The sequence below is a fragment of the Gymnoscopelus braueri genome (genome assembly GCF_963280865.1).
Source record: "Gymnoscopelus braueri genome assembly, chromosome: 9".
Taxonomy (NCBI): Eukaryota; Metazoa; Chordata; class Actinopteri; order Myctophiformes; family Myctophidae; genus Gymnoscopelus; species Gymnoscopelus braueri.
Window position 1 is genome coordinate 16,584,675 of NC_137610.1, and position 21,219 is coordinate 16,605,893.

A 21,219-nucleotide genomic window follows, 5' to 3' on the forward strand; every position below is an offset into this window, starting at 1 on the left:
CTTGCAATGTGACACTCCAAAATATTTGCTTTACAATGTATGACAAGGGCCGAAGGGCATGAATGATGAACCAGCTATAAGTCGCCTCTCAAATAGCCTCTGGCAGTCAACCATCTGACCCCTATAGTGTCTCTATTCTGGGGTGAACCTTTGGCGAAAATAGCAAATCTGCAAGCTTGTAGGAAAAATGAGGGGGACTAGTATAGAGCCCTGGGGGACTCCATGAAATGTAAATAATAATAAATACAGCTAATTTGAAGCATCTATGTATCTTTCTGTCGAATCCAGCAATGTTTTGTGTATGAATAACCAGGCCAGCAATGTGTCGATGTGTGTCCCTGAGCAAGACTCCTAACCCCTAATTGCTCCCCGAGCGCCGCACTAGCAGGCTGCTCACTGCTCCTAGTAGTTATTATCCCAGCAAGCACAGTCAGGACCCGGACCAATCAGTGACGTCTCGATTGGGGCTAGATCAAGTCAAACCAAGACAAGTCAGATCTGGCCCAGAATATCACCTGATTTCAACCAAAATTAATCCTGACCACAAAAACGTCACTTCCAGGACGTCATCTAAACACATTTCTCATCACCCAAACTTGCTGTCCAAATGTCTATATGATGTCCCGGTGATGACGTCCTGTAAATGACGTAAAGATCATCCCCATATGGGCTGTGATCTGGCCTAGTCCTGAACGTCACCGGGGTGATGACCGGGCGTCATCATAACGTCATCATGACGTCATTGTGCTTGCTGGGATAGGATGGGTAAAATGCAGAGGACAAATTTCACGTATATAAATATACAGTGACAAAGGAACACTCCGACATGGGAGTGGGGACCAAATTATTATTATTATTATTATTATTATTACAATGCATTGCAACATTGTAGACTGGCTAGTTCCGATGAAGAGATTTGGTGATTTGGTGTAGAGAGGAAATACTATTGTTTAGTGTATGTTTATTGTTTATTAGGATTAGCTTTTGCCACGGCAACAGCTAATCTTCCTGGGGTCCGACACATTAATAACATCAACTTTACAATCACTATAATCTAAATAAAAATAAGAAATAAAGATGCAATAAAAGTAGTACAATTAAAACTAAACCAAAATCATGTACAACACATGAAACGTTGTGCTTCTGGGGATTAGTACAGACTTATTTGCATTAGGTGTTCTTTTAACTTTTTCTTAAAGGTGAATTTTGTGTTTGTATTAATTATGTCTTTCTTCGTAACGGATTACCAAATGACTGGGCAGTACTCAAGGTGTGACAAGACTAAAGCATGGAGTTACTTACAGGACCTAGTATAACTGCCTGGGGGACCCCGCTCAACTAAGTATACAGGGTTTAAGTGCTTAAGTGGTTAATGTGGATGCAGAGAGACCCCAACCAGACAGTGACCAGTTCCTGGTTATGAAACCACAGAAGATATCCCTACAGGGACTGTTTACTATTCTCATCAGGACAGGTAGCAGACTGGATGTTAGATGGTTTATGGAGCCAGTGTACTGGGAGAGCCCTCACTGTGATGGCCTAAAATAGTCATGCGTTCCAGGCTCGAGACCTCTCCAAGATCCATCAGATGCCGTCAACACAGTTTATGTTAGGGAGCAAAACCTTCTCAAGATAGATTCCTGTTTGTCCACGCAAGAGGGGGGAACGCATGTATGAGGGGCACCCTGTAACGCAATGATCTCACTGGTTTAGGTACATTACAATCCTAATTGGCTACTGCACTTTATAGTCCCAAGTGTTAATTAAACTCTGAGAGCAGTGGTGGAAAAAGTACTCACATTTCTTACTTAAGTAAAAGTATCAATACTGCAATGTGGAAATACTCTGTTAAAAGTATAAGTCCGGCATTCAAAATTTACCTGAGTAAAAGTACAAAAGTATTGGCATCAAAATGTACTTAAAGTACCAAAAGTAGAAAGTATTCATTATGCAGAATGTCCCATTTCACGAGTTTTCAAATGTATAAAAATAATTTGAAAATAGCCGATCTAGAAGCTCACAATGCGTTGCATCAAGACGCATTGTGAGCTTGTAGATCTGCTATTTTCAAATGGCCGAATGTACTATATAGGGCTGTGTGGTTAATGTATGTTTTGTAATGATAATCAAAATCTACAAAGTAACTAGTAACTAAAGCTTTCAAATAATTGTAGTGGAGTAAAAGTACTATATTTGCCTCTGAGATGTAGTGGAGTAGAAAAAAGTAAAAATACCTAAAAATTATACTTAAGTACAGTACTTGAGTAAATGTACTTAGTTACTTTACACCACTGTCTGAGAGTGTACAAATGTAACCTTGTGTACATTTTCTGAGTTACACATTAATATATTAACCCTGAGGAATTTACTGTGTAGTGGCTTAGGGATTTTATAGGGAGCCCTTTCGTTTTCATTTCACCCCATTGTAATTAGGAATCCCTTCTACCCATGGAGCAGGTAGAGATTGTTTTTTCATTGATGGCAATTTGACAAGGAAGGATACCTTTGGTTGCTGCATGAATGGAATTCGTGACCTTCTGGTCTGATGGTGGTCTCTACTTAATTGACCACCCTGAAGGGCTTTATGAAAGATGTACGTATGGATATAGGCTGCGATAAAACACATGTAACATAACGCAGAGGTATGCCATGGGTGTGTGTGTGTGTGTGTGTGTGTGTGTGTGTGTGTGTGTGTGTGTGTGTGTGTGTGTGTGTGTGTGTGTGTGTGTGTGTGTGTGTGTGTGTGTGTGTGTGTGTGTGTTGGGGGGTGGGGGCATTGGCAAACCAGCTGTCAAAATACCTAAGACAAGGACAAAAATGTCTGTGAGGTTTGGGTAATTTCTTCTTCACAACCTTCTCTATAACATATGAATGTGCAACTTGACTTAGGGGATTCAATTCAAATAAACCAGCTCTCCGCCATGCGGTCTGCACTATGTGGACCATCCTACCGCAAAGGGCCAAAGCTAAGCACTAACTACACAGTAGAATCCTAAGTGTTAATTTAACTCTAAGAGTGTACAAATGGAACCAAATGGACCTGAACACTCTTTACTGTGTACAGGCAATGGCTTCCATTTTGCTGCGCCTTCCCTCTCTCTCAGTCTACAGAAAACACCATCAGAGCTCCAACACAGCCTGTTGAAAAAATGTGACCTAAAACCAAATCAGATTCCTTTTTACTGACATGCAATTTTTTTCTCTCCACTAAACCCTGCTTCCCCTTTCCCTACAGGAGGAGAAGGAACAGATCCATTTGGCTCTGGGCGGTCACTGCTTCTCTATTGCCTGTTTGGTAGATGAGTAAAAACGCAATGCTATTGAAGATGAAAAAACTAAACAAAAACATCAGCAAAGCAGACAGAGGCCATTCACACATGATGGGTTTCTGCCATCCTGAAAATCTAGACAGTGCCATCATTATGTTATAAACGACTTGTGTCTGTTTAGTCTAGTGATAGAACTCTATAGGCAAAACCCCCAAAAACAACAGAAACGCTGATATACTGAGTTTATTATTACCAAAATGATGGATGTGTAATTGACCCCATTTCTCTCAATAAATCACTTGAAACATAACACACCTCTGAGTTAGTAGTATAATATAGTAAGTATATATTTAAGATCCCACTCAAGAGCCACGTGTGTATATATTCCTGCTCTGTGGTAGCTTGCACAATGCTGAATTTGACTATCTTCCAAAAAAAGTAAAGGTGGGATGTGACCTATTGTCAGATAGTTTTACCATGGCCTGGCATGGTTAATCATCGTGAACTTAAGTGTGGAACAAGGCATGGAATAAATAGCTGCCAGGCTGTGAGGATTAGGCACAGCACAATCCATACCACCTGCAATGAAGTAACAACTCCACACAGCTAAAACAACACATTTGGCAGGTCAGAGTTCCTTGGTGTGGGTGCTAGGATCAATGCATGCCCCATGGGCCTTTTGGAAACCTACAAAACCCTATCGGTGGCTGCGTCGTTATTAATGGCATGCGCTGTGGTGTAAGAGATCAGACATCAAACCTAGTGCCGACAAGGTGCATCTGGTCTCCATACATGAATGAGCTGGATAGGGGTGAATGGGCAGGAACTCTCTTGAATGTCAACAGATGAGCTTCTAGCGTGGCCTCCATTCATGCATTGGAGAAACTTCATCAGGAGTCTTCTTTGACTATGCTTGCTCTATCGTAAAAAGAGGATTCTTGATTAATGTTCTCCATAGATAGATAGATAGATAAATCTATGCCTCTATGGATGAATCTATCAACCTATCATCAGTCAAATAAGGTAGTTAGATAGACTCAGTGCATTCCAGCCATCTGTCTATCAATTGTAGTCAAATATTCGTATAAAAGGTTCTTCAAGGCAGAGAAATATAGAAATAAGAAGCCAGAGAGATAGAGGAGGTGCAAATAGAAAACAAAATCTCTATTAGCTAGAACAATCATAGTGTGGCCACTGGGGTATTCACGTTTCTGTGCCAAGTGCACATTTTGCAGGGCAGGACTATAAAAGTGTGGCCTGTGTGGAAACTTGATTGCAATACAGTGGTTTGCAAATCCGTCTGCAATCATGGAGTTCATGACAATAAGTGGACAGTCTGGGCTGCATCATGGGCTCCGCTAAACATTACTCATATAGGGAGGCTGTTGATAGCTCATAGCGAGAGCTTGAGTTAACCAGACAAACATCCTCCTGTTCATCATCCTATGGACTGGTATGTGTGGAGGAGAGACAGAAAAAGAGAGAGGGCGAGAAAGGAAAAAAAGATAGAGGCAGAGCAGAAACACACAGAGAGAGAGAGAGAGAGAGAGAGAGATGTGGTGGCCGAGCGGCACTCCCTGTTACACACATGGCTTGAGTTTCCCCTCTCCACTGTGTGGCCGGGCCTTGCATGAGACCCAAACAGTGGAACAGCCAAATATGGTGTTCATTAGTAAGGTTCTGTGTATTGTGCGAGGCACCTCTAACCATCCTTTTATATGCCTAATTTATGTTCCGTCGTATGGCGGTCACGCACCTAAAGTAACAGATCTACAAGGCCACAACAACAAGGACGAACTATAAATCAGGCTATAGCTACACTGTATACACTCTAGGCACTGATCAGAGCAATCAGTCTTCATTTCTCAACTCCCTTGTCCAGATCGGGCTATGCGCTGAAATGTGCAGCTGCAATATCACAATTTCTCCCATATATCTAAATGGGAATCGCTGCAAAGTCAGAAGCCTGTTCTAGGGATGGATGGAAAAAAAGGAGGAGAAAAAAAGTTATGCTATGACCATAATTGGCCTGATCCCATCGCTCTCAACTATGCAGGATAATACTGACATCTACTGGAAAGAATTTGCGATGACAGATTAACAAGTGATGTGAGATAATAGACGCACAAAGCACAAAAGAATCAGAACTCAGCTGTTTGTTTCAAGTTTTTTTTTTTTTTTTTTGTGGATACAAAAACAAAAATACTTTTGTGACCAGATAAATATTATACATACAGCATGAAATCATAAAAACAAATGCAGTCTGTTAAAGAAAGCACAACACTTACTCATAACATATAGCTAGTAACTTTTCCTACTCCAGTTAATACTTAAGACAAATTGCTTAGACAATATACCTCAGGATAACATTTATTGATTAAAAAAAAAGAAAAAAAAAGAAACTTATAGTGGTTAAACAATGAAACAAGGTACGTATTCAGTCCAAGATTTACCGTGAGGGACTTGGTAATGTAATGAATGTCAAGGCAGAGCCATATCTGATGTTTATTTTTTAATCACATCTTGCCACATGCTCATGGAATGCAGTGTAGTGTTAGTCCTCCAAAATAGTCTCCAAGTCCTAAGGTATCCGGGTATGCCCTTATTAGCCCCTATCAGTACTGTAGGTAACAAGGCGGACAGATGGCATAGGACTATAGTAGGTGACCATTTAATAGCCAAACACTGTCAAATCCTGAGTGTTCATTTAACTCTGGGAGTGTACAAATGTAACCAAATGGACCTGACGGGTCCATTTGGTTACATTTGCACACTCCCAGAGTTACAAATGGATAAACACTGAGGATTTGACTGTGGTCAGGCATAATGTTCTGATCCAGGAAGGACAAGGCAGATGATCTCGTCCAGTCCACTGCTCACATAGCAGACTCACAGTAAGGCACTAGTACACAATGCAGACCAGACACTGACAAGAATGGACGGAGGAGACAATACTACAAAGTAAAATACGGGCGTGTTCATTTAAATCTGGGAGTTAAATCAACAACAACCCGTAAGGGTCCTGTGTGCATAATGCCTTACCACCAGATTATACAATAACCTACTGCACAAACAGAATAACTATTGAATAATTGTTTTCTTAATCAGATTTTTTCAAGCTAAAATGTCTCTGTCAGGAGAGTGTCCTACATTGCCGTTATGGGAAGCCATTCATCGCGTTCCTCAGTGCATAAGGGGGGGGGGGGGTCTCAGTGCATTCCACAGTGCATTCTGCAGCCTTCCTCTCGTTTATTAGCCCAGAGCGAAACATGACAGCAGCAGCAGCACACAATCTTTCACTAAAATACGGCACAGACTCTCATTGATTGGCTTAAGAGCATTTAGCGTTAACGTATTGCTATAGATAGGCGTCTCTAAGTGAAAATGTCCCTACCGTGATGAGCCAACGGCGACTGGCGGTAAGTAATGAAACAGTGGGGGCTCCTTAACAAAATCCTGGCTACCGTCAGCAGGACTGGAATTAAAACACCACGGACAAGAAAGAACAAACATAACAAACAATGTAAACACAGGTTTCCCCGCACAGCTCGGAGTGTGCATGAGAGAAGGAGGGGTGGCAGGGGGGGGAGAGGGGTAACAAGGCAGTGTTCTCAAGGACAAGAAAGATTTAAAGATATACCTTAGTTCTTTGCCCAATCCACATTTCACCTGGCTTGGGTTCAAAGCAGACAGTTTCTTTAGACATCAGACTGTTATCACTGTATTCACATATGGGATATTACATCGTGGATTATTGACTACTACAGCTTTATCGTCCGCTTCCATCAGATTAACGCACTGTTTGGTCTTAAGCTGAACTTTCCCCCTCCCAATATATTTCCATCAAATCTCACAGGTAAAGGTTTGCCAGTTCAACAGCAGACCCCAAGTTCATGTTCACATTAGTAAAATACAATACTACTCTATTGGTTAGTAGCTTCATTGATATGTATATATAGCCATTATGGTGCATGCAAGACGGTCCTGCCGAGAGGTCCTGCCATTTGATTGGCTACGATGGGTGGGTGTTGGATGTGGAACAGAACTTAGGGACCCTCGTGTTAGTTCTGTCTCATCTCATTTCTATTTGCTCTACACCTGCCGTTTGTTGTCACATTCAACAAGTATTTGGAACTTTTCTTCATTCAGAACACTTTTGATCCATGATTGTTATGTAGAGTAACACTCACAAAGCAGTAATGCCTAATATCATATAACCTATCACGATCATTAAGATATACAGTCTTACCTCTGCTTATAGTGACAGCTATAACCACCCTCTCTTTATCGAAGTCTGACATATTGACATATACACACGCACGAGCGCGCGCACACACACACACACACACACACACACACACACACACACACACACACACACACTGGAGAGCACAGGCACTTGTTCCTCTTGCCGAACAGACCTGTATCAAGTGGCGAGTATAGTCATCAGTTACATGAGGGGGAACAAAAAAAAGCAGCCAATTGCGCATTGGCCATGTCGCTCCGTAACGAGAAGCGGTCCAATCAGATGCCCAACGTGCTGCTGGCTCAGCCAATCAGCCCTCGTCTTCCCTCAGTTCAGTGGGCAAGAACTTGTACTGCTGCTGCCTGATCTGAGCCAACTTCTTCCTGGCCTCCTCCAGCTCTCGCTCCTTCCTCAGCATCTCCTCCTGGGCAGCAATAATCTGGAGGAGGAGGAGAAGAGGAATACTTCGTCAAACAACTTCCAGCAATAGGGGTGCAATAGCTAATTGAACTGATCAAATTAATTGATTATAATTAAATCATTTTTTTAGATCAAACAGATACAAAAAAAAAATCATAAACAGATCTACAAGCTAACAACGTGATGTGATGCGTTGCGATGCGTTGCGATGCGTTGCGATGCGTTGTGAGCTTGTAGATTGGTTATTTTCACTATTTTTGCGTGACATTGATGTACGACAAAGTAAATTTGTTTGATTAAATGGTTAATCAGTCTAATCAATTCATTGATATTCTCGACTATTCAATTAATCACAAGAGTAATCGATAAAAGAAAAAGTGGAAAACTGAAAATAATCGATAGATGCAGCAATCCAGCAATAGGCCTTACTGGTGCTATTTGGGTACAGTAGATGCAAATGAAGTTTGACCAATGACGAATAGGACCACCAGAATACCCTTTGAAGAATACATAGAGAGAGAACATACTGTATACTGTAGTGTAATGACATCTTGTTAACACAAAAATGCTCATAAGGACTGATTTCCCCATAGTTTGGGAACATCTGGATACAAACTCTAAACAATCACTTTCCATCAGATTCAGAACACTGGAGATTTGGCTCGTTCCTTCTCACAGACTTTCCAAGTCATGGTTTCTTTAAAGCGGGTTATTGAAAACCTATAATCAGCACAGTTTGTCTGTGGCAACAAATGGAATTTCAGTAATGTAAGTATGGAGTGAGCATGTATTTATTTTTCTTGATTTGGGAGGGTGGGCTATGAGTGCCTTAGGAAAAACTAGCTTTGCGACAGATGTCCCTGGAGGGGTGCGAACTAAATCTGTGTGTGTGTGTGTGTGTGTGTGTGTGTGTGTGTGTGTGTGTGCGTGTACGTACAACCTTCACACACACTTGCATTTATTCTCACACATATACATGCTGACACACACACGGGTTCAACCACTCCAGATGAAAACTAAAGCTTTGTGCAGAGGGGGCCCCAGGCTTCCTGAATAAGTAGCCATCAACTCTTCAATTACATTCCGTTTGGCCATGGATGAAAAGGAAGTGGATAAGTCGTTCGGTCTAAAGGAGGAATGTGAAAACCCTTCAAGAGAGTCGATGTGCATGCAGCTGTGGATGCCTGGTAAACCACAGCCCTGAAATACAGCTGATGGGCTGTTTGTCCACAGCGGCTCACCGCCGTTTCACAATCAGTTACAGTACAGATGCAATGACCAAGACATTCAACTAGCAGTAATGTCAGGAGTTGAACATAAGAAGGGTTAGAGGCACCCTGGGAGCAAAAAAAGGCTAAAACGTGAAAAGGGGAATGAGATTAATTTTTTCCCTCCTTTTGTTTGTAACCATTTCTTTCTCTCAATTTAGTCGCTATGCCAATTAATTCCTCGCTGCACATTTCTGCGCTGCCACTGCATTGTACACAACTGGCTCACCTGCCACTGAGAAGCCCCCACCGTCCTTCTGTTCAACACCCCTCGCTAACAGGCACCGCCCCAGCTCATAGGAGTATGTGCTACGACAAAGAAACACCCTCCCCGCCCAGCTTCCTTGCACCAAAGACGGGGCCAACTGTATTAATATTATAGACGCTTGGCAAGATGGATGCACCACGTTGGATTCGAACCCCTCGACTCTGTGGTGGTGGACAGATACTTTACCCCTGCACCACCCTCGAGTGCAAGATTTCTGCTTTGACGCCAATATTCTGTGACTCTATTGCCTTACCTGCGCTATGCCGCCAACAAATCTGGTCTTGACCACCACACTGTCATCATCTGCCTTGTCAAATGCTGCTTTCTGCGCTGCCTTCACCAGGTTGTCTGAAGCCCGCTTCACTGCGTTGCCAGCCGCCTGTAGTGAGAGGAAGAGTCAAAGATAGCGCTATGTTGCATTTGTAAACAGTTAATATGAACCCTAGCGTCCCTATTCTGGGGACGAACATTCTGCAAAAATAGCATATCTATAAGCTCACAACGCATCGATTTGCAACGTGTTGTGAGCTTGTAGATCGGCAATTTTTGGTGAAGAGATTTGGTGTAAAGGGAAAAAGGAGGGGGGGGGACAGTCAACAACAAGTATATATAGGGTTCAAGTGGTTAAGTGTGTCAATGAAACAGCAGTTTCAAGATCGATGTGGTTACCTGTAGCCTCCGCATAGCCTCAGAATCCTGGTCAGCCTTCACCTTACAGGCCACAAGGAGCTGAGCTGTGGACGCTGCTACCTGCTTGGCCGAGGAGATGAGCTTCTCCTCGCTAGCATGGCCCTGGACCGACGCGTTGGCCGCCTCACACAAGTTACTGGTGGCTGCTGCAACCATACGTGCCTGAAGGGATGAGTCAGGTAAAAGAAACCTGAGTACAGGCTCAACTCAACATGCACTTAAGACCTAGTATTTGTTACTCAGAATAACTCACAGCTGATATGAGGCCGTGTGACCACTGGCCGTCATCCACTGCATTAGCAAGGTTGGCTCCAACCTGGAGGGCAGAGGTTGAAAAGACATGGTTTATTAGCTCGCTACTCTCTCTTGTTTGTGGGATGTGAGCGTCTGAGTGGGTGTTCACTGACCTTGCCTTGTGCCACCAGCTCTCTCTGAGCGGCTGATGCAGACTTCACCAAAGCGCTGGTCGCGGCAGCAATGGCCTTTGCTGCTTCTAGGATCTGCTCCTCAAAATCCAGTGACTCATCTGCCTGCTGAAAGCACAACCACGCATCAGTTTAGACTTTAGGTTTCGGTTAACGCACAAAACAATGCAAATGTATAACTGCTAGAGCATCACCACACTGTCAAACAGAAGCCCTATGAAGATCAACAACAACAACATTAGCTCATGGGGATGTTTTACAAAATGGCCATCTCTGCCTCAGTCAACGACAGATCATTGACCACCGATCTCCATTAACATTTAAGGCACACGTGGCTGGAGACAGGGCGGGACACTGTAGGAATATGTTTGATATATAGTTGGACTGAATAACAACCTAATATATCAAACATATCAGACAGAGCCCTGCAGAGACGGCTTCCAGGTCTACAACGGTCAGAGAATTGAGTGGGGGGGTACATGCTGGGGCTGCAGAACAGGAGAGACACTCCCTCTGCCGGGTCGAGGGCAAACAGGAAGGAGAGGACGCATGGAGAAGGAATTATGGAGGAAGAATAAGGAGGAAGAAGGGAGAACAAAAGGAGTTTTAGTTACAGATATTTGATGCGCTGAACCCCTGTACCTTTTACGAGTTCAGACAAGTGTTGAAATGTGATCAGGCCTTTGCTATAATGGCCACCAGAATTACGTAAAAAAATAAACTCATCTCTCAATGTGTGCATTGTGCATTCATTTGGATGTTTCCTCTATGTTTATTTATTTATTTGTTTCTTTGTTAAAATTAATACATTGATTAAAGCACATGGTAACTTAATGTTCAGAATGTGCTATATAAAACTTATTTCCATTATTTACTTACTAATTGCCTTGTAGTAGAACTGGAAGCAATATTCAGACATAGCACTAGAGGGAGACACAGACATCCAGAAAGTCTTTAGCCAGCCTTAGTAAGCCTCCCTCATAATGTTTTTTGAATAAAAGACATAAATAATAATATTGATAATAATAATAAGTGCCTCATAAGTGCAGTATATAAATATGCAATTATGGCATGACACAGACTTTGACACAGTTCCTCCATGAAAAATGGAAGCTCCTGGATACTGTTGTTTTGTAACAGACAGACAGACAGACAGACAGACAGACAGACAGACAGACAGAGAGAGGAGTGTAAGTGAACTCACAAGCAGTATGTACAGTACAGTACTAGAGGAGGTATATGAGACAAGGGGTTAAAGCACTCAAGGCACAGGGAAAGACATTGGGATTTAGCTATCCAGTCTCCAAACACAGGTAAAACAAACAATACAATTGTGCAGTCAACACACCACTAACTTCACCACATGTTATAGAGAGCCTTTGCACAAAGCTAGGCAACTTCTGTCTCATCAAGTAACGGCAACTATCATGTACAGTATGGTGTTTTGTTTGAATCTTTTCTGCCAATTTTTGTTATTTTTTGCGTAACGGAACCTTATGGGATTGTGGAATAACAGGCTCTCTGGGTTCAGCTTAGAAAAGAGGAATGCTGCAATAAAACAAAGGAAATAGGTTCAATAAGACAGATGACCCCTCCTTCAATAAGGGCCACGAAGAGTTCATCACACATTTGAACTTGATCCAACACAAGCTTCAGGACCAGGCGATGTAATTGCGTCTCCTGGCAACATAACTCAAAATACTCTCCCAAAGAGCACTACTGTAGATTACGCCCTAAATGAATGTTCTGATTCGGCATCAGGAGTTAGTTCAACAAAGCTCTCTGTCCGAGTCAAAATAACAAAAGCCCTTTTTGTTTTAATTTGAAAGACGTCAAGATATCTGCCGAGTCAATGGAAAAGATGACTCCACTTCAAAGTCACAGTCACCTCTTCCTTCCTCTGGTCCATGTTGCCCTTCCTGCTGATTAATGTGGACCAAATGGGAAAGGCAGCAGCAGGGAAGGCGAGCACTGGGAGGGGGCTAATACCTTCGGTTTGGCCCTGGGTTTCAGCTGCTCTAGTTTCTTGGCTGCAGCTTCGATGGAGGCTGCGGCCCCTAGGAGTTCAGTCTCTGCGATGACGGTGGGGTCTTCGGGGTCCACCCATTCTGAACCTGAAAAAACAAAACAAAACAGATCATCATACACTTTATAAGAACAGACTACAAAAGCACCACTAAATCTAACCCAAGTCTAAGTCTTTTTGTCATTACGAAACACACCGATTGTCGGCTGTCAAACAATGTCACAAAACATGTCACAAAACATGTCAAAACATACTACAGTCTAACGTTTTTGTTTGCTATTCAATAATGAAATCCAGACATGCATAATGGTGGTGCAACTCGACCTCTCTGAACTGTAACAAGAGTTCACCAGCTCGATCTAATTCCAAAGTTGCAATCGGGCTACTCAGGGGCTACACGAATGCCTCTAAGTTAAATAAGATGGGCTAAGAGAACAAATGCACATTTGATGGATCATTGTCTTTTTATAGGTTTTAAAGTGGCCATAAAATGGAGTTGTTTGGGAACAGCTTGGGGAAGCAGATGGAATGATGTTTTGGTAGATTATCTTCAGCCCAGGGGAAATCTGCTCTACACCCCTCCGCCCCCCCCCTAGTCCCCTTTCCCCCTTCTGAGTGCATGAAAGGTGATCTGCAGGAACAAAACACACTATATTCCACTTACCTCCATCTGAGGCAAGGAAAAACAAGGAAAGGAAAGAAAAGAGAGAGAGAGAGCGAGAGAGAGAGCAAAGGAACATTAGAGAGGTGAAGTGGATAGCCCCGTTGGGTCTTGGGCTACACGCTGAAATCTAATTCTCACCCAAACACAATCTATTACTCCTGTCAGAGATATGGCATCTGGTGGCAACACTCCAGTAACTTTGTGTCATAACCACTCTGCAGAGCTCAATTTGGCAAACAATTTTCTCTGCAATTACTCTCCTGTGCGATTTCAACATTCCAAAGCAATTTTCACAACTTATACACAGTATTATCTAGAGGTGCAGACAGGTTAGGTGGCTTGACTCGGTAATATTATTAATATGTTCCCTGCACAAGAGGATTAGGGCATCTATACTTAATCTCACACAACGAAGAGAAGATGGCGCCGCCCAGGGCTGCTATGGCAATGACGTGTGTGGTGTTCTGTCTGTTAAGTTTTGTTTACGTGTCCTGTGAACCTTCTTACACTAAAGAAGAGTTGCTGCACATTGGGTCTTCTACCCCACCGGACATTTTTCCAACATTACTCACCCGTTCCACGGACATATTGGATATTCTGGTGAGGGGGACAGCGTTCTTTACCGCTGCGGTGCGTTGGACCAAAAGACAACGGGGGAAGAGAGGAGGTTGTTTGGTTCGCCTACGGCGGAGAGGATCGCGTCCACCACTCCCAGGTATATTCCTTGGCAACGTGAACTCCCTACCAAATAAAATGGATGAACTTCGGCTGCTAGTTTCGAAGGACAATGACTTCCAATCCACGGCTGTTTTCGCGTTTGTGGAGACGCATTTGAAGCCGACAGTCCCAGACGGGGCTGTACAGCTAGAGGGTTTCTCCGCGTTTCGTGCAGACAGAGACTTCGAGGCGGTAGGGAAGTCGCGTGGAGGTGGATTAATGTTCTTTGTAAACAATTGCTGGTGTTCCGATGTGACAGTGTTGCAACAATACTGTTCTATTAACATTGAGTCTCTTTTCATACTCTGTCGCCCATTCTATTCCCCCCGTGAGTTTAATGCGTTCATCCTCGTGTGTGTTTACATTCCTCCGGATGCTGACGTCACCACAGCTGTGGACACACTGACCGAACAGCTGTCGGGGGCGGAGCGCAAATACCCGGACAGTTTGGCTGTGGTGCTTGGGGACTTTAACCAGGCTCATCTTAGCCGGGCTCTCCCCAAATACAGACAGCAAGTCACATGCGCTACAAGGGAAATGAACACTCTTGATCACTGTTATTGCACTATTCGGCAGGCATACCATTCTGTCCCCCGGGCTGCACTGGGCAAAGGAGATCACCATCTCATCCATCTGATCCCTCGCTACAGGCAGAGATTAAAAATATCAAAACCTGTAGTGCGGAGTTTCAGAGTGTGGTCCAGTGAGGCAAAGGAGAGACTCTGTGCCTGGCTGGAGAATGCGGGCTGTGACCAGGACCTTGTTGAGTGGGCGGGGCCTGAGGCTGGAAACAGTCTGGATGAATACACGGACACTGTGACATCATTCATCAGCCTCGGTGAGGAAGTTTGCGTTCCTCTCCGCTTCAGGAAGATCTACAACAACGACAAGCCCTGGTTTTCAGCCCATCTCAGGAGGCTGAGGTCAGAGAAGGAGGTGGCCAGGCGCAGCGGTGACGTGGCTTTGTTCAGGCAAGCAAAGTACGGGTTTGCCAAAGCAGTGAGGGAGGCGAAACATCGCTTTTCAGAGAAGCTGCAGCAACAGCTCTCTGAGGGGAACTCCTCCTCGGTCTGGAAAGGCCTCAAGACCATCACTAACTATAAACCAAAGTCGCCACAAGCGCCCGATAATCTCCCCCTGGCGAACGAGCTCAATGAGTTCTACTGCAGATTTGAAAGAGAGGTTCCCTCCCGCCCTCTCCCTCCACCCCCCCAGCCACAACCACTACCTCCGTACCCTAGTGGGCCCCCCTCCTCCCCCCCCCCCACCCCCTCTCTCTGTCTCGGAGAGAGAGGTGAAACTGCTGTTCGGGAGCCAGAACCCCCGGAAGGCGCCCGGCCCGGATTCTGTCTCCCCCTCCGTCCTGAAGCACTGCGCTGACCAGCTCGCCCCGGTGTTCACCAACATCTTCAACGCCTCACTGGAGCTGTGTCATGTCCCAGCATGCTTCAAGGCCTCAACCATCATCCCCGTCCCCAAGAAGGCCAAGGTCACAGGCCTAAATGACTACAGACCCGTCGCCCTGACCTCTGTGGTCATGAAGGTACTGGAGCGCCTTGTCCTGGCTCATCTGAAGCGCATCACCGATCCTGTGCTGGACCCGTTGCAGTTCGCGTACAGAGCAAATCGATCCACGGAGGACGCCGTGAACATGGCTCTGCACTACGCCCTACACCATCTGGACTCTGCCGGCAACTATGCCAGGATCCTGTTTGTCGACTTCAGTTCGGCCTTCAACACTATCCAACCATCCATCCTGGAGCACCAGCTGTCCCTGCTGCAAGTGCCTGCCTCCACCTGCAGGTGGATTACGGATTTTCTTACCAACAGGTCTCAGCGTGTGAAGCTGGGGAAGAGCATTTCCAGCTCCAGGTCCACCAGCACCGGTTCCCCGCAGGGCTGTGTCCTGTCCCCTCTACTGTTCTCCCTGTACACCAACAGCTGTGTTTCCCTCCACCCGTCGGTCAAGCTCCTCAAGTTTGCCGACGACACCACCTTGGTGGGCCTGATCTCCAAGGAGGACGAGTCAGCCTACAGGAGGGAGATCGAGCGGCTGCGTAGTTGGTGCAGCAGCAACAATCTGGAGCTAAATGCCCAAAAGACAGTGGAGACGGTGGTGGATTTCCGGAGGAAAGCAGCCCCTCCCCCTCCCATCATGCTGGGAGGCACCCTGGTGAACTCTGTTGAGTCCTTTAAGTTCCTGGGCATTACCATCTCCCAGGACCTGAAGTGGGAACTGAACATCATGACCCTTCTGAAAAAGGCACAGCAGAGACTGTTCTTCCTCAGGCAGCTGAGGAAGTACAGACTGTCGAGGGCTATGATGACCCGTTTTTATACGGCCATCATCGAGTCCATCCTCACCCACTCCATCATCACCTGGTTCCCCGCTGCAGCTGCAAAAGATCTCGTCAAGCTGCAGCGGGTGATCCGTTCCGCAGAGAGGGTGATTGGCTGTCCCCTGCCCTCCCTCAAGTCCCTGCACGACTCCAGGGCGCTGAGGAGGGCAAGAAAGATCATGGCTGACCCCTCCCACCCTGGCCACGGCCTCCTCACCCTGCTTCCCTCTGGGAGAAGGATGCGGCTGCTGAAGGCCACCACAGCACGCCACAGACTAAGCTTCTTCCCCTCAGCTGCCAGGCTGCTCAATGAGTCTGGCTTCCCTTCTCCCCCGCCCCCAAGGGTCACTGAAACCTGAAACCTGACACTGGCAATGACATTGCACTACTGTCCACTATAGCACTTTATATTATCTATTTTCTTGCACGGTGTTGTTTTGTGTTTGTTGTTATTTATGTTATATGTGAAAAAAGATTGAAACACAATCATGCATTGCCAAAACAAATTCCTATGTGTATTACACAATGGTAAATAAAGGAATCTGAATCTGAATCTGAATCTGAATCTCTAACATCTCTATAATTCATGTCATCTGTGGGGTTTTTTTGTGTTTTTTTTTTTACTGAGCTGATTTTCAAGGGAATTCTCAAAATCTGAACGCAGCATACACATTCCTCGACACTTGTGGTGCCCTTGTGGTTTTCCCATTTTTGAAATGAGGTGGTTAAGTGTGTATGGGGTGTAACTGTCAGAGTGCTGCAGGACTGTGTGTGTGTATATGGGCCGGGTGTCGCTGTCAGTGTGTGTGGCCTCACCCTTCATGGCCTCCGCTGTCTGGATGAGTTCTGTCACACACGCTGCTACATGCTTGGAGTGGCCAGTCAGATGGTGCTTCTGCTCTGCGGTGGGCTTTTGGAGCACCTGAAAACACAGGAGACAAAGTCACACATGGCATGGATGCATACATGTGCGCCTCAACATACTGTACTGCATACCACGGATACATTTTTACGGTTCGCAAGTAAATATCCCCTTTTTTTCGTTTCCTACATAAAAAAGAAATATATACACAAAAATAAAGCTTGTAGATCTGCTATTTTTACTAGTTTGGGTCCCGGGCAAACATCTAATTTCTCCTTTGGGTCTTGAGCTAAAACGTTTGGGAACCACTGCTGTATACTATGAAGGTTATTTTCAACAGAGACAAAGTATTATTTTCCCCTGTCATACACTTGTTTTTTCTCGAGGAAGCCATTGGATTCCATTCATTCCATTACGATATGAAAACCAACTGCGAGAGCCTTGAAACAGGCATGAGATAGGTAATCCCACTCATTCCCACATAATGAAAATTATTTTGTTATCATTTTTATCAAAGTTAGGTTATCTCTGCATTTTGATGCGTTTGAAAGCATGGATTAATTAGTCTAGCTGAAATATCCATTATGCCGACAGAATTATCAGCCGAAGACGCAGAGAATTTTTATCATCTGAAAGTTTGAATTGGAAAAATAGCTAAATCTGGTGAAATCGAAAACAAATCCTTATAATTTGGAAAATGGTCAGCAGAGCAGTATTGTCAAGTATATCGTAGGTCATAATCTATATGGGCTGGTGTGGTCATTAAAAAGAATATATATATATTTTGGGGGGGTTTTCTGCCTTTATTTGATAGTATACAGTAGACTGACAGGAAATGGGGAGAGAGAGATGGGGAGTGACACGCAGCAAAGGTTGTCGGGATCGGGATTCGAACCTGACACGCTGTCATTAGCATTAGCAGCCTAGGTGCCCAGACAGCTACGCCAGCCGTCTGGGCCGGTATGGTCATTAATTGATGGTACATAATAGATAACTCTGAGTAGCCAAAGTCTTCAAGAGTTGTATAAGAGACAGAACACACACACACACACACACACACACACACACACACACACACACACACACACACACACACACACACACACACACACACACACACACACACACACACACACACACACACACACACACACACACACACACACACACACACACACACACACACACACACACACACAGCTGACCTCTAGCACTTGCTCCAGCAGGTTGATGTATCCAATGGTACACTCACAGCCATATTGGAGGGCCTTGGTCCTCACCTCCTCACTCACCTCTGGGTGGCATGCTGCTTGCTGGGAGGGAAACAACACCATTCAGGTACAGTATGGTACATTTGGAGAGGAGAAGACTCCACCACGGGCATGTCAAGAATCAAGAATCACATTTTTCACTTAGTGCAGTGACCAACATAATTCTCACTCTCAAGTAGTACTATAGTGAGGGCTTGGGACAACATCTGACCATACTGCAACACTTGACGTCACATCACGCCCTTTTACAACGTTCCGATAATCCCGCCTACACTGGAATGCGGAAGTGCCGTTCTCAAAGACTCCGCTAAAAGCCAGTTAACCCGTTCATCCGGGAACACATCTGTGTCATTTTAGATTTGAGCTATAACCATTATTTTATACTTTGGCTATTTTTGAAAAATAGCAGATCTACAAGCTCATAGCTGTAGATCTGCTATTTTTCAAAAATCGTGAAAATGTTTGCAAATCTTTGAGAATTATATTTTTTAAAGCGAACATTTTGAACTGAAATCGTTGCTTCTGGAGGTCCCTGGAACAAAATATTTTACAAATGCTCGCTTTAAAATACATATATTTTAAGATTTGCACACATTTTTCACGATTAAAAAAAAAATAGCAGATCCACAAGCTCATAGCGCTATGACCTTGTATATCTGCAATTTTTGAATAGCCAAAGAAATCTTAAAATTACACAGATGTGTTCCCGGTCTTAATGGCTTTAAAACAACGGAGGCGTGCCGTCTGAAGCGGACTTGAGCCATGCGGGCACCCGCGAGGAAGCCGTGGGTGAGCGAGCGGCCATGCCGAACGTTGTGATGTCAGCTTCAGCCAACTCACCGCCGTTCGAGTTGCGTACCGGATCTGATAGGGACAGAATCATAATTAATGACATCATCCCCTCACGTCAAATGTTGCAACATGGTCAAATCCGTCCCCAGTCGTCACTCGTTTGAACTTTCCACCCACGAACACGTTTATTTCGAATATGTGGAAAACAGAAGAGAAGAATTGTACTTTGTTTGAAATCACAGAGAAAAACACTTAAACTGAATAGCAAAAAAATAAGAAAATAGAAACAAGAGGGGGAAAAAAGTTATCTAAACATATTCGAAATTATGTTTAGATAAATTGTTTAGATACCTGATGAGAAAAAAATCTGTGAAACTCCTCTTTCTCTCTGCTTTGCGGGGAGTGCTGCCAAGAGGAGGACACCCTGACTAATGCTCAGACTAATGCTTGACTTTGAGAAGTTAGTGAGTGAGTCCTGCTGATAGTACAGTACCAGCGGGAGTGGGCCAAGTAAGCAATACCCTGCTGCCCTATCTCCGCCCAGGCAGGCTGGAGTTTTCTGGTGCATAGCCATGTGTGTGTGTGTGTGTGTGTGTGTGTGTGTGTGTGTGTGTGTGTGTGTGTGTGTGTGTGTGTGCGTGTGCGTGTGCGTGTGCGTGTGTGTGTGTGTGTGTGTGTGTGTGTGTGTGTGTGTGTACTTGTATTACTATACTTGTAAGGGCCAAATATCCCCCCTATTATAGTAGAATTTGTTAAAAGACATTTTTAAAAGACATGAGAAACATTTTCCAGATCCTCACAAGAAACATGGTTGTTTTATGGTTAAAAAAGAGAAAAAAATTGGTTATATATATAGGGTTAGGATTAGACATTTAGAGGTTAGGGTTGAAGTTTTGCCTGATTTAAACATAGTTCCGCACCGGTGTTGCACACCGGAAATAGCAGAACTACAAACTCACAACGCGTCGCGCTGCAAGTGTAGATCGGCTATTTTCGGCTTTGAGTTAGCGCAACAAAAAAAACTCTACTGGCATTCATAAAATCGCCATCCAAAAATGATGTCCTCACAAGTATAGTAATACAATGTGTGTGTGTGTGTGTGTGTGTGTGTGTGTGTGTGTGTGTGTGTGTGTGTGTGTGTGTGTGTGTGTGTGTGTGTGTGTGTGTGTGTGTGTGTGTGTGTGTGCGTGTGTGCGTGTGTGTGTGTGTGTGGCCTCTCGCTAGGCTGTGGGCAGCTGTGGCTTAGCACCTTGCAGGTGGTCAGCATATCCGTGATGGCTTTGCGGCTCAGGTTGGCGGTGACAATCACGTCCTCCTGCTGGGCCGAGTTGCCTGCCGCCACCGCCTTTGCCGTTGCCGTGGTGATGCCCTTTGTCATGCGGATGAACTCCTCTGGCGTGGTGGACTTCTCGGGGATGTCCTTGGACCGGAACACCTGGCAGACGGGATGAATCATTCACACTGCTGATGATGGTACTTTGGTACACATTGTGACTAAGACACAAAACCTTAAAGGGATAGTTTACCCCCAAAATGACTTTTTTTCTATCGATTACTCGCCCTATGGAGACTTGAATTCATGGAGATTTTTTTGTTTTTGTCACATTCCTAATCCAATAATTTGATTGCATTCCTAAACCAATCAAATTATTGGCTTAGGAATGCAACAAAAACAAAAAAATATCCATGAATTTAAGTCTCCATAGGGTGAGTAAAAAAAGCAATTTTTTGGGTGAACTATCCCTTTAATATTGTCGCTGCCAGGCAGAAACCTTGTATTTCCATATTTAAACTCTTTCCCCTGTAAATGAATGCTCTACTTTGCCATACTACAAAAATAGGCGATCTACAAGCTCAGATCTGCTATTTTTGCTATTAATTATTATTATGTTGGTTTTTTTAAGTGAAAGTGAAAGTGTAATGTCTGTCTGTGGGTTTTATATTGAACCAATGAAAAGCATC

General features: G+C 44.4%; 1 protein-coding gene across 3 annotated transcripts in view; it reads right to left on the reverse strand.

Moving 5' to 3' along the window:
- Nucleotides 1-7,819: 7,819 nt before the first annotated feature.
- tln2b (talin 2b) overlaps nt 7,820-21,219 on the reverse strand; it is a 131,626-nt gene continuing 118,226 nt past the window's right edge. Inside the window, exons 49-57 of one of the 3 annotated variants that reach the window (XM_080437393.1) lie at nt 20,507-20,692; nt 18,400-18,507; nt 17,149-17,254; nt 12,576-12,700; nt 10,569-10,691; nt 10,415-10,477; nt 10,141-10,323; nt 9,725-9,850; nt 7,820-7,954 (exon numbers count right to left, since the gene is read on the reverse strand). In XM_080437393.1, coding sequence (XP_080293519.1) covers nt 7,826-7,954; nt 9,725-9,850; nt 10,141-10,323; nt 10,415-10,477; nt 10,569-10,691; nt 12,576-12,700; nt 17,149-17,254; nt 18,400-18,507; nt 20,507-20,692 — 1,149 coding nt within the window. In that variant the 3' untranslated portion in view covers nt 7,820-7,825. Of the gene's footprint in view, nt 7,955-9,724; nt 9,851-10,140; nt 10,324-10,414; nt 10,478-10,568; nt 10,695-12,575; nt 12,701-17,148; nt 17,255-18,399; nt 18,508-20,506; nt 20,693-21,219 lie in introns of those variants that run through there. The other 2 variants (XM_080437392.1, XM_080437394.1) reach the window with 2 other exon arrangements.